The sequence below is a fragment of the Bufo gargarizans genome, chromosome 1 (assembly GCF_014858855.1).
Source record: "Bufo gargarizans isolate SCDJY-AF-19 chromosome 1, ASM1485885v1, whole genome shotgun sequence".
Classification (NCBI taxonomy): domain Eukaryota; kingdom Metazoa; phylum Chordata; class Amphibia; order Anura; family Bufonidae; genus Bufo; species Bufo gargarizans.
The window spans coordinates 489,228,115-489,252,879 of NC_058080.1; the positions used below are offsets into that span (position 1 = coordinate 489,228,115).

The 24,765-nt window shown below is 40.9% G+C and overlaps 1 protein-coding gene across 1 annotated transcript in view; it reads right to left on the minus strand.

The window, feature by feature from the left end:
• Nucleotides 1-24,765, minus strand: part of VPS13A (vacuolar protein sorting 13 homolog A) — a 226,128-nt gene that overhangs the window by 65,010 nt on the left and 136,353 nt on the right. The window contains exons 44-56 of the mRNA XM_044273845.1: nt 24,228-24,492; nt 22,802-22,962; nt 22,338-22,441; nt 19,072-19,351; nt 14,469-14,864; nt 13,932-14,036; nt 13,702-13,848; nt 11,532-11,660; nt 9,609-9,742; nt 9,151-9,280; nt 4,394-4,626; nt 1,401-1,548; nt 1,041-1,187 (exon numbers count right to left, since the gene is read on the minus strand). Of these exons, the coding sequence (XP_044129780.1) occupies nt 1,041-1,187; nt 1,401-1,548; nt 4,394-4,626; nt 9,151-9,280; nt 9,609-9,742; nt 11,532-11,660; nt 13,702-13,848; nt 13,932-14,036; nt 14,469-14,864; nt 19,072-19,351; nt 22,338-22,441; nt 22,802-22,962; nt 24,228-24,492 (2,379 nt within the window). The remainder of the gene's footprint in view (nt 1-1,040; nt 1,188-1,400; nt 1,549-4,393; nt 4,627-9,150; nt 9,281-9,608; nt 9,743-11,531; nt 11,661-13,701; nt 13,849-13,931; nt 14,037-14,468; nt 14,865-19,071; nt 19,352-22,337; nt 22,442-22,801; nt 22,963-24,227; nt 24,493-24,765) is intronic.

The window sequence follows — 24,765 nt, forward strand, 5'->3', positions numbered from 1 at the left end:
TTGGGCTGTCACTGCCACACGCAGGACGGGATGCAGGCTTGCTCCATGAACATCAAGCTCTTCATGGAGAGATAAGAATCAAACAACACAGCAATTCTTGATTTCTGAAACTGTTGATTTGTAAGTCCGGTTTGTACTGTGGCTATTGGGCACTTGTTTGCAATGTTGTTGTACTAGTCCCCTGTTGATTTGGCTGTGGGCCATTGAAACGCGTCAGCAAGTCGTGTGGAGTTGGCATGGGTGTACCCCTGATCTCTCGTTTCCCTGACGAACACTGGGCAGTCATCGCCACTACACAGGGACAATCAGTGGCATGTAGAGGTGGGAATTGGAGGAAGTAATAGGGACACATAGGGGAAAAGACCCAGCATCTGTGTCCCACCAACTTCTCTTCGTCAATACAACTTACTACTGCCTATCCCCCTCTCAGTCTTTTATTCTCTTTTTGTATGCGGGAAAACTCTATGCATGCACGGTGTTTTGCACATTTTTTTTAAAAATCATTTTGAGATATACTTTATGGTCTTATTTTAAATGTATTATTTATTAAAAGCTAAGTTTTATTAAGGTCACCCATTTGTTAATTATTGTATTAATTCCCTTGGGTCACCCATTATATATCAAGTCATTGACCATTGATAATTTGGTTGTGTGGTAAATATTCCCCGTCTGCCATACTAAGATACTGCCACCCTGCAATTGAGAAAGTGCCCCCCTCCCTCTAAACAACTTAGATGCCACAGTCACAATTGACTGTGGCATCTAAGGGGTTAAACCATTGGGCTCATGGCTTCTGCCATTCTGGGCTGTTAGAGCAAGAGCGATGGCCTAGCCTAAGGTCTGTTAGTGCCCGCTAATATACTTTATCACTGTGTTCACTAACGCATTAAAGGACTCTCCAGGAATGGATATGGGCGATTTATGGTTGCTTTGGAAATTGCACCGTCTGGTCTGACACTGTATCTCGATGGGAGATGCAGCTGAAACAGCATAAATGACTGATGACACACTGATACTAGCATAAAAAATCATTTCTTTACCTGTATTCTGTAGACCTGTAGTCTGATAGATGCTTGATGAGCAGAGGCAGAGTATTCTACCTTCAAAGCTGGCAGAAAGCTTCTTCTCACTGGTCCCAAAGGTGGTTGTAGGAATTTCATGCCAGTCAATGTAGGTGTAAGGCACACCTGCAACATTCATACACAAAAGCACAGTGTAGTTTACAGATGAAAAAACAGGAACTGTATAATTTCACTTTTTGTTTTTGATAACAGGAAACTGAATGCTCCTTAGTCTTTTCTAATGTTATATTTTCCACCTGTCAGGTTTTCATTGTGAACCTTCAAGCACACTAGGAAGCTCTATTATAAATACAATTACTCCGTACAGGGCTCACGTACCTGTGAATTAGCCTCCAACTCCACAATTCTGTTATCTGTAGGGGAAGATTCACTGTAATCTTTGTAAGCTGCTTCTAGTGTGTCTGTCTGCTTTACACTCAGTGGCCTCCATCTTGTCTTCTTTTTTGTCTCCCAAACTACATCTGAACTAAAATGAAAAAGCATCCAAACACTTCAGAATTAAAGGCATACTTCTCTAATATAAATAACACAGAATAGAGAATCCCTAGTAATTTTGGAAATATACACTGCCTTCCCATATTATATGCATAAACCAAACTAGTTACATAAATGAATGTGAAGAAAGAAAACCTTATAGACCATTTCAATCTCTAGGAAGTAATGGGTAAAGCTCTCTCCCAGGGAAGTAGCAGCAGGGATACTTACAGAGAGTTAGCTTTGTGTATAGTGTAAAAACTGTATTTAAATAATGACATTTTCTGATAATATTAGCCCCATTTATAGTCTACTTGCAGGTATAACAAATCAATGTAAGTAAAGGCAGTGGCTCTGCAACACTTAAAATGCTTGCTAAAAAAAAAGTTGCACTTTATGTTTGTGCTATAAATTTCAAGTTTTCACACTTCTCTCCACTTTTCAAACACAGCCCAACAGATTTACAGAAACTGGTGTAAATTATAGCTCAAGTCCATGCCAGCTCATAGCTGGTATGTCACGGGCTGCCAGAAAAAGTGCCAATAAATAAATGTGCTGCCTCTTAAGCCTCATTCACACGTTCTCCACGGACAGAACACGTCCTCATTTATTTGAATGTGTGTATTCAAACATCAGTGTTTTAGCATGGTCCGTGGGTCGGTGTTTTTAGCACGGATGCATGCTCTATTTTGTCTGTGTTCACAGATCCATCACGTCTATTATAGTCTATGGGTCCGTGAAAACCACGGATTCAACGCGGATGCAAGTGTCCGTGAAACACAGATCCAACACAGACAGCAAAAAACTTACGGACTCGGATGCATCACTGACCACCTGCTCACGGATTTGAGCACGGACACGGACGTGTGAATGAGGCTTAAGACTGCCGTAGGAGATGCTAGTCTTAGTAAATCTGCCCCACTGTATAACAAAGTTCTCTGAAAACTATTCGTTCTATTACAAAACTAACTCTGAAGAATATGTAAATATATAGGACTTTACTTCAGAAAGACAGAGGTGGAAAGATTTCATACATGTTACTCTCTGTTCACCCTAGCATCATTGATTCCATTTATAATGGAGCCAACGCAGCTAAGCTGGATCCCTTTTTTGAACCGATACAGGAAAATCAGGACACAAAACTTTGACATTGCAGTTCCAATATTTCTAAGAGTTGCAGATTGCACTATTCCTGCCGTCCAAAATACTGGAAAGCAGATGGCAATAGTTAAAGAGTAACTAAACCTTTGCATCAAATTTTTATATGATATCACTAATGCCCTAAAAAACTTTTTCTAATATACTTCATTTATTAATTTAGTATTTTTCGTAGTGTTTTCCCTACCTAAAGTGCACCATTCACTGTGACAGCGGTGTACGGAGTGTGAAGTTTATGAATGGGGCCACAGCAGTGCAGGAAGTAAGGGCAGAAGCGCATATTGCTGCTTCTGCCTGTACCCCCCGGAGGATTACTAACTCCTAGCATAGTATATGGGTATCCTGTACCCATGTACTATGCCAGGATTAGCTGAGCGGAGCGGGCTCCTGCCTGCTCCGCTAAGCTAAGAGAACTACATGTCAGCTCTTAGCTTAGCAGAGCAGGCAGGAGCCCGCTCTGCTCAGCTAATCCCGGCATAGTACATGGGTACAGGGTACCCATATACTATGCCAGGAGTTAGTAATCCTCCAGGGGGCAAGGGCAGGAGCAGCAATATGTGATCCTACCCGTACTCCCTGCACTGCTGCGGCCCCATTCATAAATTTTACAGTCCGTACTCCGTACACCGCTGAGCTGTCAGCGGTGTACAGAAGTTTTAAGCGCACAGTAAATGGTGCGCTTTAGGTAGGGAAAAAACTAAGAAAAATACAAATTTAATAAATAAACTATACTAGAAAAAAGTTTATTTTAAAGCATTAGGGACATCATATTAAAATTTGATGCAAAGCTTTAGTAACTCTTCAAAGCAAATGTGTGAACAGACAAGAGGCATAAATTGGCTTGTGACTACCTTGGCTGTGTTGTGGGGAGCGGTTTGGAAGTTGTGGGTGGTTTCTGAGTTTATATATATGAGACCGGGATTGAGAAGTATAACAACGGTGGGTGACCTGGGTGAAGGAGTTGGGAGACAAGCTTATCATGGAAAGGACATGGGCTAAGAACATGTCCAGGGTGTCAGCTCTATATTCTTTAATGCTCTGACACACGATATTAATATAAGTGTTATAGTACCCGTCTCATCGCTGGGTGGTAGGGTGCAGGAGGAGTGGGGGGTGATTTATTTTGTGGTACATCCGAAAAGGTATATCTCTGTTTCTTCTGATTTCACTATTGATATATGTATGTCAATTATGGTAAAAGTGTTGACAATTTTCTGAGTGCCAAATTTGACTGTATATACTCAGTCCATTCTTTTCTTTTTTGATCTTGCTTTCTGTACCTTGAAAACTTGTTTAATAATAAAAAATATCTGATTAAAAAAATGTGTTAACACGCTCTTTAAGGGGTTGTCAGGGATTTTAATATTGATGGCTTATCCTCAGGATTGGCCATCCCTTCAATGGGAGCAGCGCTGTTTTTACAAGCTCCATCACTACCCAAAGGCAAAGCTATGCAGTCCTGGTACTAGAGCTAAACCAAAACCACTTATGGGCAGATGTGTGGGGTGCCACACCTCCCCCGCCCTCAACGCTCATTAAAAGATTACTCAGTTTATCTTTCTTCACCGCAATCCATTTTTTATATGACTTAACTAGCCAAGACTCCAGACCCTGGAGTCCAGATCAATAGCTCCCACACACTTACTAAATCCACCTAAAGACAGAAAATGTGAACTTGCCTGGTGATACCAATGTAGGAGACTTCTTGCTTGGAATAATTATTTACTAATGAAATTCCAATGTTAGACAATGACACAGTGACCTCCTGATCTGCAAGCTCTGCTTTTTCACTGTCATAGGTAACTTGAAAAACTTTTTCGTCTTCAGTAAAAAGCACAATTCGTTGTAAACCCTCCAGAAAGGACACCAAATAGACAATGCTACTCTCCATTCTAAGATATTCAACTCTGTCCTAAAAGACACCAATACATAATTTGAGTCAAGGCACATCAATGAGAAATGAAGGGCAATCATAATCACAATTGGACATAAAGTACATCATTATATTCTTAAATTCAACAGACTGTAGTGAAATGATTTTGTGTAGATATTAGGAACACTGGGGGAGATTTATCAAACTTGTGTAAAGTAGAACTGGCTTAGTTGACCATAGCAACCAATCAAATTCCACCTTTCATTTTTCACAGCTCCTTTGGAAAATGAAATGTGGAACTGTGATTGAACTAACTTTTTAAACAACTTTGCATAAATCAATAGTGCAGGCAACCACAATAAACTTTGTAATGTCTTATTAGTTAAAAATGTCTAGTTCTCATGTTATCAGCTGTTTAATTCTCCCCTTTTGCTAATTGCCTTTCACTTTGATATATGCTTTAATCACATTCAAGACCGAAGCAGCTTCACAGAAGGCTCATATTACTGTCAATACAAGTCTATGGAGAGGGGAGGGAGGAGGAGTAACCAGGAACTAAATGAGACACACACAGACAAACAGGCTGGTGCAGCTACATGGGCTGCGATATTCTTTATTTATAACCATACAGGTCAGTACTTTTCTGTAATGTAGTCCATAATCCTGGTGCTGCTTCTGAGTGATTGTGAAAAAGTTAGGAAGCAGATTCTCCTCTATTTGATGTGCTCATTGGATGGCAGCAAGTCTCTAACCACTAGATCTTGGGAAACTACAAACTACACATTGACCATGTGAAGAGGAAAACTGCTAAAAAAAAACAATATATCATACAGTGGCCGGAAATAGTGTACACACACTGTATAACTGATTAATGCAAAGCTTGTTGAAAGGTAAGGTACACTTTAAAAGTGTTGTGCCAAGTTTGAAAGTTATACTAACTCCCAGCAGCAGGACCCCCATCGATCCCGAGAACAGGGTTGCCATTTCTCCTCCCAATGTATCAGGCTGAGCCTGTGGCCTGATGCTCCATTCATTCTGTATGGAACTGATGGAAATAGCAGAGCTCTGTATTATACGATCTCCAGCAGTCCTGTACAAACGTAACGGAGTGGCAGGGCGCATTCTTGCTGACCACAAGTGAAGGGGGATGAGTAGTATATGAACACTAAGCATAGGGTCTGTGCTAGTGACAGCAAGTCTCAGAGGTAACACAAATATAGCTGATTATCAGTGCTCTGCTCCGCAGCTCTCCTCCTCCACCTTCAACTGCTGCAGCGTCTGTGTCTGTAAACCCACGGGCTGTTCAGGATCGGTCTTGCCACAACCTTCAAATAAGTACTGACATAGCATAGACCCGTTTTAAAAGTTCACAATACACTTTATTTTACCACACCATGTGACTGTGCCGTTAATGGGTGGCGTTTCCTCTTTTTGCAGACAGCTATGTATAACTTTGTCTTTGATCGTCGGTGCTCTTTTGAAAATAAAAGGAGGTTTTACTGGAAGGGAATGACCTAATACTGGGTAATTTCCAAGTGTTCTCCAATTACTTATTATTATTTGTTTAATCTGGGGACACACCGTGGAATATTGCATAGAGAAGGCAAATTTGTATCTCTCTCCATCCTTTGTTGTTCTGCTTTTAACTTCCTTATTCCCCTTTGCTACCTCTTTGACGTGACATCATTATATACTATCATACCTGAGGATATAGGGTTAAGAGAAGTCAAGCTTTATTTAGAAAAAGAAAATTTCAAAGAGGATCAAAAAACATTTATTTTAAAATGTATGGAATTTTTCCTAGGACACCATTATTTTTGGTACAGTGACCAGTTTTACCTGCAGACCACCCGTACGGCGATGAGTGCGAAATTCGCACCGAGTTTCGCCAATCTTTTTATGGCGTACTGGGAGAGTATATATATTGATCCCCTTAAAACTGGTAATAAAGGTAACGGTAATCTAATACTCTGGAAAAGATATATAGATTACAGTCTATGTATTTGGAAAGGACAGGAAGAGCCACTGAAGGAATTTATCAGATATATCAACGATAATAACTGGAACATAAAATGTACTGAAAACATTTGTAAAAACTCTGTTAATTTCCTTAAGAGATTATAGTGGAGGAGGGACAAATTTATACTAGAACGTACTTGAAATCCACCGACCGTAATGGGTATATTGATAGCAACAGCTGTCACTATAGACCCTGGATAAAAAACATCCCTAAGGGGCAGTTCCAGAGAATAAAGAAGAACTGTACCAAGATAAAGGATTATGAAGAACAAAGTAAAAAATACAACAAAGATTCAGGGAAAAGGGGTATAAAGACTACTAACAGAGTAGAAAAGAGGTAGCAAAGGGGAATAAGGGCTCTTTCACACTTGCGTTCTTTTCTTCCGGCATAGAGTTCCGTCGTCGGGGCTCTATGCCGGAAGAATCCTGATCAGTTTTATCCTAATGCATTCTGAATGGAGAGAAATCCGTTCAGGATGCATCAGGATGTCTTCAGTTCAGGACCGGAACGTTTTTTGGCCGGAGAAAATACTGCATGCTGCGCTTTTTGCTCCAGCCAAAAATCCTGGACACTTGCCGCAAGGCCGGATCCGGAATTAATGCCCATTGAAAGGCATTAATTCGGATCCGGCCTTAAGCTAAACGTTGTTTCGGCGCATTGCCGGATCCGACGTTTAGCTTTTTCTGAATGGCTACCATGGCTGCCGGGACGCTAAAGTCCTGGCAGCCATGGTAAAGTGTAGTGGGGGAGCAGTATAATTACCGTCCGTGCGGCTCCCCGGGCGCTCCAGAGTGACGTCAGGGCGCCCCACGCGCATGGATGACGTGATCGCATGGCACGTCATCCATGCGCATGGGGCGCTCTGACGTCATTCTGGAGCGCCCCGGGAGCCGCACGGACTGTAAGTATACTGCTCCCCCGCTCCCCACTACTACTATGGCAACCAGGACTTTAATAGCGTCCTGGCTGCCATAGTAACACTGAACGCATTTTGAAGACGGATCCGTCTTCAAATGCTTTCAGTACACTTGCGTTTTTCCGGATCCGGCGTGTAATTCCGGCAAGTGGAGTACACACCAGATCCGGACAACGCAAGTGTGAAAGAGCCCTAAGGAAGTTAAAAACAGAACAACAAAGGATGGAGAGAGATACAAATTTGCATTCTCTATGCAATATTCCACGGTGTGTCTCCAGATTAAACAAATAATAATAATAAGTAATTGGAGAACACTTGGAAATGACCCAGTATTAGGTCATTCCCTTCCAGAAAAACCTCCTTTTATTTTCAAAAGAGCACCGACGATCAAAGACAAAGTTATACATAGCTGTCTGCAAAAAGAGGAAACACCACCCATTAACGGCACAGTCACATGATGTGGTTTCTGTGTGGCCTGTAAAAATAGATCTTAAGAAGAAAAAAAGAAGGGTGAAAAGATTACCGCAGTAGCATTTAAAAAAGATCAAAAAGTTAGAGGAGATATATCCTGTGATAGTATAGGAGTAATATATGTACTTGAATGCCTGTACAAACTCCAATATGTTGGACGAACACTGAAAAAACTCAAGATAAGAATTGGGGAACATGTTAGCAATATCAGAAAAGGGCTAGAAACACAAAGTGTTTCGGCACATTTTAAAAGAGCCCACCAAAAAATCCCAAAGGTCTGAAGTTTATGAGGGTAGAATTAGTGAAAAATAAGTGGAGGGGAGGGGATCCAGTTAACCATATAAATAAGAGAGAGGCGGAATGGATTTACAAACTACAAACCCTACAACTTAAAGGGTTAAATATTGAATGGGATATTAGGTCTGTATGTATGTATTAACCGAGGACAGGCAACATATAGCTCAATAGAGAACAGACATTGAGTCTGTAGTAATGACCAGATACCGCTATAGCAATAATATAAGATCTAATATCGAGGGAAACCCTCTTGGTTTTTCAGATATGGATATAATAGCACACCCCGTATCGATTTTTAGTTAGCTCACTGTTAGTATTAGAAACAAATTACTTTATATCTAGTCCAACAAAGCATGCACTTTGAATCTGCGTTAAGGGCATGGTACAGCTATAGCACCAGTATATTATCCACTAATAGGGTAGACCCTACCCCGAGTCTATTTTGGAAATAGTAGTGCCTTTTTGACGTATCCCCAGATAGCACCTTGGTAACACTAGGAATATTCAGCCAGACCTCAAGCTTAATAGAGAATATGCATCGGTAACGATGTGGGATAGCTACAGCACTAATATACACATTAAGAGAGATCCTCCTTAGATTTTAGATTTGAAAATAGTAGTACACTCTGCACTTAACTACAAAATGCTTTGTTACCTCTTCAGTCTTCCATTCGTGTGGATTCCAGCTTTATAACCCTACCAATCAGCAAGTGAGCAAGCTTTAAATTCACCCATTTCATGCAATAGTATGACATGAAGAATATTGTTCTTTCTACTTAAGTGATTATGTCGTAAGGATTTATTGGTGTTTTTTTTTTTTTTTTTTCCATATGTTCAATAACTGGAAGATTGTGCTAACCTCTATCTGAGTAACAGTGCCAGCACTTGTTCCACATTTCCAGTACAATGCTCTTTCACTAGTGGGGTCCTCCCATGCAAATAATGCTGCTTTTCCTGGAGGCAAGGCATCGTTCTCCCCGTTAACAGAGCTAAATGGTACAAATAAAAAAATAAGACATTTTTATTAAAACTTTTCAGTGACAACATATAAAAATGTGCCAATATATCATAATTTTTTTTATTTCACCCCAAATTACTAATGAAAACCACAAAAAACTAATTACTATTTTTTCTAGACACAGCAACACTTAAAAAGTACAGTTTCTGAAAGTAAAACATACATACCAATAATTAGTAATAACGGACTACACTATTGCTAGGCAAAAGTCACACATCACTTACTATATCATATAACAGCATAAGATACTACATCATGCATACCATGTTCTTCAAAATGGTGATGTACACATCACTCACCTCTGGCAGAATTCAATATTCTCAGACTTTGTATCGTTGATTAATAGAAAAGGAGCTGAACCTGCAAGGTAGTCTGAGAAAGTGATGACTGTGGAGTAGTCTTTTGGGGTGACATCCAATAATATACCTCCAAGCTGTGGTGAAAGACAACGCAACACATATGGTCTGTATGTATATGTACACTTATCACAAAAAGTTATGGCTATTTAGCTTGTGGGTGAAATTTCAGGATGAACCTAAAATGCACTCTAACCTTTACAGGTGAACTTAACGGGACCGTCTCTAAACTTTTGAATGTCCAACTGTTTAGCGTTTCAGTACTTTTTGCACAACTTGCTGTTCTCTAATAAGGAGTTTAATAGCAAAAGCCACAACAGGTGTTTGATACATGAGTCGCCCAATAAATTCTTGGTTCAATTAGAATTGGTAATTAAACAGCAGTGATGGCCAGTTCGCAGTGTTCGCCGACGAACACATGCGATCTGCCATCTTTATTCCCAAGCCCGTCGATGCAGAGGTAAGTCCTTACCTGTGCCTGCGCCGCGAGCCGCTCTGAAACACATGCGGTCACTGGGAGCAGGCAGTTCCGAGAACAGCCTTCATCGGGCTGTTCTCGGAACTGCCTGCTCCCGGTGACCGCATGTGTTTCCGAGGACTTACCTCTGCATCGCCAGGCTTGGGAATAAAGATGGCAGATCGCATGTGTTCGTCCGCGAACACTGCGAACTGGCCATCACTGGTAAACAGTCCTCCTCAATATGCTGTTCAAATTTTGACATCATGAGACCAAGATGACACCTAACAACTGATCAAAAGTACCTCGGCATTGTGAGGCTTTAAGCAGGATGTTCTCAGACGATAGTGGCCACTGAGCTTAGAGTGTCATCAGCAGAATGCAACCGAGATCCAGAATGACAGGAAAAGTCACAGAAAGGCATAGAAGTGGATGCCCTTTGGCCACATCCCACACTGATGCCCTGTGGAACCGGATGATGAATGCCACACAACTCCAGGCACATTTAACAGAGGTGAGAGGCATCCAAGTGTCACATCAGACCATTTGAAACCGTTTACATCAATGTGGTCTGTGTGCTAGATGATCTGCAAGTATACCTGACCACTCATCCAGGCACAGACGTCATTTTATTGCATTGGCCAGGGAGCATGTACGCTGGAAGAGGGACCAGTGGGCCTCCGTGCTGTTCACTGATGAAAGTCGATTCACGCTGAGCAGAAATTATGGCCTCCAACGATGTTGGGGATGTCAATGAGAGCGCTATGCACCAGCCACTGTTGTCACCAGATGAGTCTTTGGTGGCGGTAGTGTTACAGTGTGGGCAGGGGTGTCTAGTCAATACAGAACTGCCCTTTGAATAACATCATTAATCCAGTCATTGTGCCTCTGCACGAACAATACAGGCCTAATTTCATCTTCATGGACAACAATGCGCCAGCTCATCAAGGTCGCATGATGAAGGAACGGCTGCTGGAGATTAGGGTACCTCAAATGGAGTGGCCTGCACTTTCTCCAGACCTAAATCCCATTGAAAACCTATGGAATCAGCTGAGTCGCTGTGTAGAGGCTCGTAACTCTGTACCACAGAACCTCAATGACCTAAGAGCCACCCGTCAAGAAGAGTGGGATGCCATGCTTCAGCAGACAATAAGTTCACTTGTGAACAGCATGAGACATCGTTGTCAAGCTGTAATTAGTGCTGAAGGCCCTATGACAAGTTATTGAGACTTTGCCATTTTTGTGGGGGTATACCCATTGTTTGAGCTGAGGAAATCACCATTGCATGCTTCTACTAAAATGTCCTACTTTCATGATATATCACTGTAGTGTGAACGTTTTACGTTTTCCCTAAATTTCACCCAAAAGCTATATATATGTATTTATATAGTCCATAATGTAAGAATTACCTTATCACCAAGGTGAAGTAAGGTGCAGCTGTCTTGTTTATTAAAATTAATGTTCTTCGGGGGTATCTGACAGCCTTCAACCTGAACACTCAATTTATGACTGCTGTTTTCAGGCCAAAAAGGTACACACTAAGAAAAAGATAAAACACTACTTATATAGTGCTATAAACTTCTATAGCATTGTGCATGTTGAAGGGTGAATTGGTACACAGGATATAAAGGCAAACATACCAGGCTACATTAAAAACCCGCATAAGAAAGAAACAAATACTAAAGGACATCTAGACATATGACTTGTGAAATACTGATAATAAATAAAATAGACCAGTAGAGACCCAGACAGCTACAAGAGATAGTTGAGGTTAGTATCAGTTCTTTTTTTTCCCTTAAACCTCTGTGTGCCACTGCCACCACTTTTACCCAGTGGAAAACCCCTTTATTGTCTGCTTGGACTTCTACTACAACATTAAGACTTAAGGAATAAATGCAATGTGGATGCAGAGTGTATTCTCAGCCTAATATTAGATCTACTATTAATGTGGCACTGAAAATCCAAGCAATACCTAATCAGTAAAAGGCCTTAGGTTATATTCTCATGAAGTTGTCATCTCATGGTATTTTGCTTTGGCTACTGCAAAACTGTGGCAAAATGCTATAGGAGTGACATGATTTCATGAGAATGATCAGGCTTTGGTTCAAATTTTGGAATAACTGCAGCAATAAATAGCTATATGAGCGCTATGTGTGAATACACCCTAAGGCCTCATGCACACAAAAGTATTTTCTTTCCATGTCCATATGGGACCATTCATTTCAATGGGTCCACAAAAAAAAACAAAAAACACAAAGTTACCCCGTGTGCATTCCGTTTCCGTATGTCTGTTCCGCAAAAAAAAACTAAACATGTCCTATTATTGTCTGGATTACAGACAAGGATAGTACTGTTCTATTAGGGGCCAGCTGTTCCGTTCAGCAAAATACGGAATGTACACGGACGTCATCCGTGCATACGGTCCTGTGCATGAGGCCTAAGGCTGTGAGTATACATTACCCTCAAGGTGCTTTCACATGGTCCAGTTAAAGACAATCCGTCAGCCCTATTTTGGACAACTATCTACAGTAGTTTATGAGTAGTACTGCAGAACAGGAGTTCGGATCATTATTTTTTATTTTCCTACTGCCCCCCATTCCCCTGCTGTCAGCGCTCAGAGCTGCACTGAAATACACTGAGTCCTCTCTATTATGGTAGAACAGCAGAGCAGTCCTGACTGTGTATTTCAGTGCAGCTCTGAGCGCTGACAGCAGGAGATCAGGGGTCAGTGGGGGGGAAAAAAATTGTGATCTGGACTCCATTTCTGCAGTACTATGCATGTATTACTGTGGGTAATGGTCCAAAATCACAGTGGCAGTTGAAGTTGCATCAAAACCATATCCAAATAATTTCCTGTAGTTTTGCAACGGTGTTCACGCTGGTTTTTACAGGTGCTACATTTAAAACAAATGTAAAACCACCACCTATTGAAAACTGCTGCAAAACTAAATGCATTTTTTATTTTATTTTTCAAATGCAGTTTTGATGTCGTTCCAACAGAACCTTAACAGTAAAGTTGTAACAAAAGTATGCATTTTTGCAGCAATTTTCACAGAATCATGGGAAGACTGTGCCACTTTCTGCAATTTTTCAAAAAAATCGTTGAAATATTACAGTTTTGCCACAATGCTGCACAAATAGTGGCAAACATGCATTTCATTTTATTGTCATTTTTTTGAAAATGCACAGAAAATAACCATGACGTTTGAAGTCACTATTAAGCATCCTGTATCTTTGACCCTTATGTCATCACACTACTAAATTACATCTAAAGATCTTTCTTTAGGGAATTATTTCTATTAACTGCTCTGGCTGTGGGGACAGTGAATGTGCATGTGTGACCAGCACCACAAAGCTCAGTAGATGGTGGTAGAGACTGCTATACACTTGAACACCAGGTGGCGCCATACTGTAAGTCATAACTCTTCAGTGGATCATATTTTTAGCAGCATGTAAAGGGTAAATATGTTTTATTTTATACGATCTATAAACTGACTGCCATGTAATCGTGAGACAACCATATACAAGTAATAGAATATGAATGGAACGTTAACGTTACTTAGTTGAAATAACACTCACCTGTCCTGAGCAAACTACAACAACTCTCTCGGAGCCCTCTTCAATGATAAACACCTTATAAATGCTTCTATTGGCAATCATAAAAAATGGAGTGAAAGTGACAATTCTGGTGAGATTGAAACTGCTGGCATGAATGGAGACACCAACCTAAAAAGGACAATAAAGCAAATTCTAAACATGTTCACATACATGCCTCTGTTTTTATTTCAGAAAACTTAAGGTGTACTTACCTGGTACTCCAGCTGTTTACTCTTGCACTTTACAGAGCCATGGCTACCAACAGTATCCAAGGAAAAGGGATCAGACAATTCACTGTCAGTTATCATAAGCTGTACCTGTTAAAGCAGCATATAAACACTAAATGATACGACAACATAAAATGATAAGGAAGATGATCACAAACATAAATAATATTTTATACTATGAATTATTCTATATTTACTCATTTCTAACACATAGTAAATTAAGAGAGACAAACGCCCATGGTGTGCAAATGTAGGGTCTGACTTATGTAACATTTGCAATTTGAACACAACAAAAATACTGTGGGCAGCCTCAGAATTTATAAAGGTTTGATTGTAGGGGCCTGACTCATGTAACCACATCTATCTAAGCTGTACCAGTACCAGACACTGCTGTGTACACAATAAAGAGGGCTTCACCCAGCTCACTTACTGCATTGCCATTTGAAATCGCCAACATGCCAAAGAAAATTGACATCCAATGTGCCAATTGGATGTCAATTTCTATTCCATTAATACTGATACCTTGTTATTCTGAAAAAAGTTCTTTGGCTTGAAGGAGAAAAGCAGGGGTTTCTTATGATCAGCGGGATGCTTTCTGTGAACATCATCCGCCTTATACTGTAGCATTCTCCCGGTCTTGTTCACCATCCAATAGGGACTATGAATCGCTAGAATAGTTTGCCCAGTAGTGTAAGTGACATGGACAGCAATGTCCAGCTCTGCCTTCTCCAGCTCTGAGATGCAGAGGAATGTGATGAAGTGAATGTCTGGCTGCTTGCTTTGGATGTGATACTTGACTTCCCAGTTGAGATCAAGATAATTGGATAATCGCAATCTCAGTTTGGTTTCATCTACAACTGCATTGTGTATCTGGACTGAGCATCCATCTTCTATCTCGACACGGTCATTATCGGCACCCTGTGCAAAATATAAACATGTATAACAACAAACTGGAAAATGATGCAGAATGATGCAATTAAAGGCACAACGCCTTGTAGGCATAGCTCAGCTGAACATTACTATACCTTTCTCTTTCTCTAGAAAAAATACTTTTAGGTTAGGGCTACATGGTGGCACTGGGCGCGCGACAGCTGAAATCCAGCAGTCGCAGGAAATCCAGCCATGTTGGATTTTTTGCGACTGCCGCTGTGATCCTATGCATTTCTATGGGGTCACTGCTACTCGGCAATCCTGGCCGCGACAGCTGTCGTGTGAGCCCTAGACTTAATCCACTGAGGGCGGGCCCCGGTCGTTCTGTGCCCTTCATGCATCCTCTGCCGACCCTCCATCTACTTCTTCATTGGCAGGGCCAGGTTCCTGCATAGTCATCCTGCCCGGCCCTGTCAATATAGAAGGAGAGAAAAGGACTGCAGAGAATTCAGGAGGGACAAGAGTATGAGAGGTTTGAGTTCACACTTGGTGCACTTTCCAGCTAATTTGCATAATAGTACGTTTGTACAGAATGAAGCAGTGGATCACTAAGTGAGAGGCATCTTTACATTCATTTGAGCTAGCCCTACGAGACATTATGCCTGGTTTAACAGTGAATTTCCTGGTGACAGGCTCCCTTTAAATCCTTGCTGTTACTATTTTACTAGTATGGCCTGTAAGTGTTTTAACTAAAACGGTACTGCATGTTGATATACAATTTAGGATAACTGCCAAAATTGAACTTATGTTACTTCTGCCTAGGAAAATTAAAACTTAAAGGGGTTCTGCAGTTTTTTTAAACTGATGATCTATCCTCTGGATAGATCATCGGCATCTGATCGGCACCCAGGACCCCCGCCAATCAGCTGTTTGAGAAGGCAGCGCCGCTGGCAGTAGCACTGCGGCCTTCTCGCCGTTTACCGCAGGCGCAGTGACGTCACGACTAGTATCACTGGCCTGGGCGGGGCTAAGCTCTGTTCACTTGAATGGAGATTAGCCCCACCCAGCCCAGTGATACTAGTCGTGACGTCACTGGGCCAACGGTAAACAGTGAGAAGGCAGCAGCACTACTGCCAGCGGCGCTGCCCTCTCGATCAGATGCTGATGATCTATCCAGAGAATAGATCATCAGTTTAAAAAAAACTGCAGAACCCCTTTAAAGTGGTTGTCCAAATAAAAAATAAATAAATCAAATTCGGGCAGCGCTTGTAGATGAAAAAAGAGAAAGAAAAGAATTAATACTCATCCCTTTTCTCCCCAGTTTCTTTGAGTCCTCCCTGCTGCTGTTTGATTTCCTGGTTGCTCACAGGTCAACGCTGCACCCAATCACTGGTCTCAGCAGTGATGTCCCATGTTCTGCTAAGGGCAGTGACTGGCTGCACAGCGACCTGTAGTGAGTAGTGAGAAGTACCAGAGCGCAGCACTGGAATAAGCAGGTGAAAAAGTGACTATTGCTTCTTTTATCATTTTAGACCATCTATAGGGGCTGACTTGCGTTTTTAACTCAGACAACTCTTAACTTTTATTCTTTACTTTATTGTTTATATTGCTGTTAACGTCACAGCAGCAGAGTAGCAATTTAGGATTGATAGGTGTATGAGATACTACGAAGGACCTGCATTACAGGCAGCGTTATTAGTAACAGCACTACAGTGCTTATGGCTACAGCATGGGTTGCCTTATAACAATAAAGTAGGCGACTGATTTGTATCATTAAAGTGTAGCTAGATATGTTTTAACCGTGCAATCAACTAAAGCTGGACATACACATTAGACAGAAGAAACAATCATATGGTAAACATTCATTTCACAGACATGGCCATACACATTAGATAGATATTGGCTGATGGTCGAACAAACGCACATCCGGTGAACAGACATGAGGAAACACATTTTACTCCATATTGGCTGTCGTTCAAACTGCCCATACACGTTCAATGAAACCAGCCGATTTACAAAAGATCTTTCGGGAATTTTTTTTTTTTGTCTGACTATAGGATGAAAATATTAAATGCAGGCAAATTATTTTTGAATGACAATAGTCAATTATAGGTCAGCTAAAATTATTGTTGTTAAATTTCTACCGACGAACATTCGTTTTGGTTCATTTTGATCACATTTACTCTAATGTGTATGGCCACCTTAAATGACAGGAGCAGTGTCCCCGGTGTAAAGTTAGATACAGCATCAGTGACCAACAGCACCATACTACCTACACTTTCAACAATGTGTCCCCCTCACATGTTTCACAAATACATTGATGTCTTCAGTGAAACTGGACGCTGCCAGTCAACTGTTAGCGCTCCACCTTAGTTCACACACGGGACACTGCTCCTATCAACAGGTTGATGACACAGTTACACCAAATTATCACTGCAGTCATTCACTTGTATTAACGTTCACGTCAGGAAGTTGGAAACTTATAACTGCAGTGTCAGAAACAAAGATGGGAAAGGTAAGTCTTCTTCTGTTATTTTATAACAATCCCTGCTGCTACCTAAAATATTGTGGGTTCTGGAAAACCTTTAAAATTAATATATCAACCAATGACATCCCCCAATTCAGAGAACAATCCAGTATTTAATAAGTCCTACAGTATATATTCCATTACATTTACTTTACTTCAAACAGCCATAACATAGCTCTTTGTATAATGCCGAAGCTTTCTAATAGAATTTACTAAATTAAACTATCTTAAAAAGAACCTGTCAGGAGCTCATGCATTTAACACTATGGGCAGCATGATATACCAACAGGCTCCCTGGCTACAAACAAGTAAATTCTAACTCAGATCTAGTGTAGAATTTCAGCAACTGTTTAAAAATGAGCTGAAAATTAGCCGTGGGGATGTCTCTCTGTCTGAGTTGATTGACGGTCTCTCATTTTACACACATTACTGAATATGATAAAGAGGAAATGCAAAGCCTATCAATGACTATAGTGACTTACAGTCACTGACGGCTCTCTCCTTTTACTTGTCAATCAAGCAGAGTCCGGTTGGGAGAAGCCAATGGATAGTTGCCCCATTACTAATTTCCCCATTCCTGGTTCTAGGTAGCATGAAGCTCCTGACAAGTTCCTCTTAAACAATCTATATCAACAAAATGCAACTAATGCAAGGAATATAACTCCTACCACTAAATAAAGAGCCATCTCTTCTGTGCACACTCCCCTTCCCTTTGATTGACAGGGCTAGAAATGCCATCCAGCCCTGTATTCTGACAGCCCAAGGGGCGAGCAGAAAAATCGGAGCACCGCTTTTCCAATGCCTAGCTCCTCTGTGCACACCACTTCCCCTTTGATTGACAGGGCTAGACATGTCATCCAGCCCTGTATTCAGACATTACCAATATCATCCTTATGTAAAAGCTTTGTAATCCCCGAAAAATAAAAAAAGTAACAGTCACTGGTGGTCGAGCGAAGAGGAACCTCTATTAATGCCAAATAAGTCATTGGTGCCACTGTGTGCTGTGGATTGCATGCCGGTCCTGGCACTCATTTGTGAAAGCGGAACATCAGGACAAATGAGAGAGGGCTGTATGAGCAGTAGAAAATACTCACCTTATGATCCTCCCAAGCTCTCAGTAAGGGCTCATTCAGGAGGCTGTAGTGTTTTGCGGTCCGCAAATTCCGGATCTGCAAAACACGGGTAACGGTTGTGTGCGTTCCGCATGTTCTGCTCTATGATAGAAATGCCTATTCTTGTCCGCCATTGCGGGGAAGCACAAAGGAACTATGAATGCGGACCCATTCATACGGTCGTCTGAATGAGCCCTAAAGCAGAAAAAGTCATTCTACCCAGAAGTGGAGTGCAGCTGCTCCGAGGATCATGAGGGAGGTATTCTCTCCTGCCCATATAGCCCTCTCTCCCTTGTCCTGATGCTCCGTTGCCACCAATAAGTCCCACGATCCGCATGCAATCCACAGCACAAACTGACAATAATGACTCTTTCGGCATTAGTAGTTGGTTCCACATAGCTAGACCACCAATGACTATATGTTAACATAATAATAAAAATGCTGATATCTTAAGAACGTTGCTACAAAAGATAACTAAGGTTTTGTTTTAATTAGCATGATCAACCCTACCAGGAAATATACCTGGTTTAATAGGGTTGATCATGCTGGCAGGGGCTCAATATTATGTAGAAAGATAGTATAAGGTAACACTTTTTGCTGAAATACTTGCACATACCTCACGAGAGTATGCTACTTGATAAGGAAGCAAATTATGTAGAACAACACTTGGCCACAGATGAACAACATATGGCAGATCCCATCTCTCATCGGTACAAGCAGAGGATATTAGAGTGTCAATCACAGGGACAATGTTCACAATGAAAGAATCTGCGTTATTTTTACGGGACTGACATTTTCTCCCCAACAGTGAGCCTTGATTTTTTAAGAACTCTTCAAAGTCAATTCCCTCACATTTCTCATACTCTTCAAGGGCTGGTTTGAAGCACAGTGTAGATCTAAAAAATAAAAATAAATAAATAGTCTCGCAAGATACACATTATCACCCTACTTTTATTTACTACATATTTTAGATTGTTATTTTTGTTGTTAGCCTTAAATCATGCTAATATATAAAAGGCAAGTGCTAAAGGGAACCCGTCATCACCTTTGTGCTGCCCATACTAACAGCAGTATAAAGTAGAGACATGCGAGTTGATTTCAGCGGTCTGTCATTTATAAGTTAAAAGTAAGTGGTGGCCGAGAACCAACATCACAATCATTGCAGCCTGGGCCTGGAAAAGAGTCCCGGCCACCTAAGAAGAGTAATGGTTATTCATAAATTCCTGCCTTCCCTGCCCACCTGCTGATGACTGTCTTCTACCTAGTTTTCTCTCTAGGAGAGAACTGCCAACCATCAGCAGATGGGCGGGAGAGCAGGAGATCATGAATAACCATGACTCTTCTCAGGTAGATTTGACTCTTTTCAAGGCCTGTGCTGTAATGATTATGATGCTGGTTCTTGGCAACCACTTACTTTTAGCTGATGTGTGACGCATCGCTGAAATCTGCATTTCTGTCACTAATTTATACACCGTGAGGTCAGCATAAAGTTGATGACAGGTTCCCTTAAGGACTCTGATTGGCTGAAGCAGTCACATGGTGTAACCACCTTAGACAATCATCGGCAGGCTGAGGCAGACAAACATAGTGCTAACTGTAACGGCTAAGGATGGAAAGGAAAGCAGTGTTGCTAATGACCCACTTTTACTATGATTGGCTGTAGAGGTCACATGGTGTAACCGCTGGATCCAATCAGCAGCAGGTTGAAGTAGAAATACATAGTGCTAACTGTAACTGCTAAAGCACTGCTTCTCAGACTGCCTCTCACCTCCCTGCATGGACTATTCTAATAAATGTACGGTTTTACATGTAACTTATAAACTGTAACATGGGCCTTGCAGCAGTGGAGTCCAGAGCCAAAATCCTACAAGGGACAACACAAGAATGGAGTATGCAGGTTTTTACCATTTTTACACAGGATTCCTGTGTAAACATAGAGGAGGGTTAACTGTCAATTACATTTCAATGGAATTTGCCCCAGTATGTATTTGGGTTTTGCAGAAGATTAGAGGTTTGGGTTCTGTAAACTAATGGGACCAGTACTCTGGAACATGTAGGTGCTACATAACATTAAAGGGGTTGTCCGATGAAAACTATTTAAAATTTTTCAAACCAGCACCTGGATCTGAATACTTTTGTAATCCCATTTAATAAAAAATGTAGTTTAAACACTGACCTATCCAATAAAATGTATATGTATATCGTCAAAAGCTGTTTGTTTTTTCCATATTTCTCTGTCCACAGCTGAGGTGGACATATATGTTCAGTTGTTTCCTTCAACTACCACTAGCCATATCTTCTGTTAATAGCTGTGACAATTACAGGACATGCTTCCTAAGCTGTGACAGTGAGAGATAGGCAGCAAAAAAGGATACACACCCCTAAGCTGCCAGCTTGAAATAAATCTAGCAGAGCAATTACAGCAATGATTGGGGAGATCTGTAAATTAATGTGAGATGCAAGGCTGGAACTATATGTCTGATTTTTTGTTTTTGCAATAATCATAGGATAATCACTTCAAACAAAATAAACTCATTACTTCTGAAAAGGTAAACAGATGTATACCAATTGTATACATTTAAAGTTAATGCAGTTTCCATTTTACATCCAGCATCTTAAAGGGGCTGTCCCAGAATTATAACATTGCTTTTCTACAGAATAAGTGATAAGAATCTGATCAGTGGGGTGCCAGTGGGAACCCACCGTTAATGAGATTGAGGTTTTGTGTTGTCCATTTGAATAAAGCAGCAGCCAAACATGTGCACTTCTGCTCCGCTCAATGTCTATAGGACTGCTGAAGATAGTTGTGTAATGTTCAGTTATCTTCAACAGTCCTACAGATTGTGAATACAGCAGCAGCCACCCCATTCAAATGAGGACAAGGAACCCCAGTGGTCAGATCCCTACCTGTCAGATACTTTTCACCTACCCTGGGGATAAGCAATATGCTGTAGTTCTGAGACAACCTTTTTAGTGTTCTTAGTTTACCTCTGAATAATTCGAATTAAAATAGTACCGAAAAAAAATGCTTCCAATATGGCCCCATTCATTGTCGATAGGGACAAAACGTAACTGAACACAACGGAATAATCCAAAATGCATTCCATTCCGTTCTCATACCGAAGAGCAAACCGCAGCATGCTGTGGTTTTCTTTCCGTCCTGGGACGCGGAGCAAAACGGATCATGACCCACAATGCAAGTCAATGGGGACGGATCAATTTTCTCTGACATAATCTGACACAATAGAAAACTGATCCGTCCCCCATTGACTTTCAATGGAGTTCATGATCCGCCTTGGCTATGTTACAGATAATACAACCGGATACGTTGATAACGGATGCAGATGGTTGTATTATCAGTAACGGAAGCGTTTTTGCTGAATCCTGCCGGATCCAGCAAAAACGCTAGTGTGACAGTAGCCTAAATTAAGAACTTTATACTAAAAGTAGGACACATCTACAAAAGGACAACACATTTGTCAATGTTCTCGGGGAGACTTATCAGTGCTGATGCACTATACAAATAATAACTCTCCAGCAACATAAGCTCAAGAAGTAGCAATGTTGCCCATAGCAAACAATCAAATGGCTGCTTTCAAATTCAAAAGTGCCAATTAATTATAAAGCATGTTTTGCTTTGAAAAATCTAGGGGTAATGAATATCATGGACCCTTAAAGCTACTGGCAAACACATATGAATATAATAATTCTCAAAGTACTAAGACGATAGTGGGATTCACAGTCCTGATGTGGCATGACAGCCATGTCAGCTTTACCTACAAAGAAAAGCATTTCAACTTTGATCACTTTACTCTGACACAAGTCTTCCTCCTACAGGCCTATTTAGAATACCTAGTTTGCACAGATAGAAACAAACTATACCTGTAAGTTGACAACGGGATGTTAAAGTCACTTTCTGGTTCTGCAGTGCCCAAACATGTGTCCTCATGATAAACTTCAAATGCTACCATAAAGTGATTTCTAATCTGCAAAGTAAAAATGAAATGATAAAATAGACTACATAATAGTGCCAATGAAGGTCATGGTAAGCCATAATGATTTATAATAAAACATTTTGCTAACATGTATTGCTAAGTGGCTATGCAAATTAAGATATTACCGCCTAACTAGAGATACCCAACTGGAGGCAGCTGTTTCAGGGGTCTTACCCCTTATCTGTACAGAACAAAGTACTGGCTGGGCATGCACAGAACCTCTGCGTACAATGCACATTTTTTGCAGATCACATGCAGGCCGTTCAGCGAATGATAAAACGCATTGTTCTTGTCCATTTTGCGAATAGAAAGTGATAGAAAGTGATAACAGCCAACATGATCTGTGCTTACCTGTAATGGTGACCGTATTGTTATACATTTTGTTCCGTCCACAGAATCTATTTGACAGACAATGTATCGCTCAACTCCCGAATCGGAATGTCTTACACAGTAAAGGCTTCGACCCACTTTGGTTAAAGGAATTTTGTCACTAGAAGAGTGATTCCAAGGAGCTGGTATGGAGGATAATAATCAGTTTGGTTTAGAGGATTTAATAACACTTTTTTTTATTATTGTACAGTTGCTAGATGTTCTGTCAACCAACAATCTCTTATTATCTCTACAAACTTAACCTCCATCACAGTTAAATATGATCTGTCACCAGATTTAGCAATTAAAAACTGCATATATTGTTGAATAGACTTCACAGACCTGATGAGGCTGGTGCACTTACTTTGAAAATCCATGTCAGTACAACTGTATTTTTTTGGAAGTTTCCCGTCTGATATGATAATGGGCATTCAGTAAATGACCGAGTTAAGCTCAGTCTCGGCTAACCCAGATGACAAGCTGAAGCTTGCACTGAGCAGCCGTGTCCTTTCAGCTTCCCATTCATTTCAATGGGAGGCACTGCTAAGGATAAGCTGACGCCGCACCAAGAGTAGACATGTCCCTTCTCGCTGCACCCATGGCCTTAAGCTGCCACTCTACGATCCTCAGCACTGCTTTCCATTTAAATGAATTCGGCAAATATCGACACAGCTGTCCACGCTAAAATTACGATGTAGAACCCGCAGTGTGAACATCCCTTGAAAGATGCATTTGAGTTAGACTAGGTTGGTGGCGATTCTGTTTAGATTGTAAATACACTAGACTCATGAGCTCTCTCACTCTCTTGCTAGGATCATAAAATGCTCATTTTAATATTGGATCCTCCAAAAAGGACTATACATTCATTCTGACACTAAAAATGTGTAAAAATGGACAAATGATTCAAGGCACTAGAGAATGCCATACAAAACGTTCTATTCAAATCTTCATAAAAAATGGCAATGAAGTGATGTTTCTGCCTCAAACAGCCTTTTCTTGGCTGAAAAATGACAGTGCTTTTTATGGGAGTCTCCGGTGACTTTGTCTTGTTTGTACATCATAATCCACCATTAGAGTAATGCACTACTACTTCAAGCTGCAATTTTCTTTTGCAATTGCAAAGAGATGCCAGTAACTACCTGCAACTATGTTGTCTACCGTGCTGATTGCCAAGATTACATGGCATCTGGTGACATCACTGCTGTGCAATGACACAGGACAAGGTGGGAACCTCCAGTGACTAGATGGAAGAAGCAGCAAATGTTTTATGATTTGGACCACCTGTATTTGTAGGGTATAGATAACCCTTCTAACAACTCTGCTTTTAACTGAAATATTTTATCTAGGTTTGTAAAAATTAGAAAAAGAGAAGACATTTTTTTTTTCAAGGCATGCATTGGTAACTTACTGAGCTGCATGTAGAAGTGTTTGCTGCTAAGACTGGTCATAGCAGAAAACTGATCAGTCTGGGCTTTGGTACGGACATAATCCATGCTAAGATTCTCCCCATCATCCAGTTCTATGCTCTTTAAGCTTGGATCAACATTTAAAGCAGTAAATGAGTCACTTGGAAAAAAGACAGAAATATGGAGGCCCAGCAAATTTGTGATCACAAATGGAGCTTGATCCTTTTTGAAGATATCTGATGTTTTGCTGGCTGCTTCAGCAAATGCCTGTGGCACAAAATGGTCAACAGAACGTCAACAACAAATTTACAGAACTGCAATTCGATAAGAACAATAAAATTTTAAAAAAACTATTAGAATGATCTTTGCCTTAGTGACAGATTTAAAAGAGGTTATCCCATGAAAAGCATTACTATGCAATGAATGGGGCATTACATTTTCAACTCTGGTAGTGTCCCCTGCTGTTTATACTGCTGGTCCCACCTTCTTCTGCCTTCAGTGGTGGACTAACATGCTCAGCAGCTACCCTCCCCTCAGTGC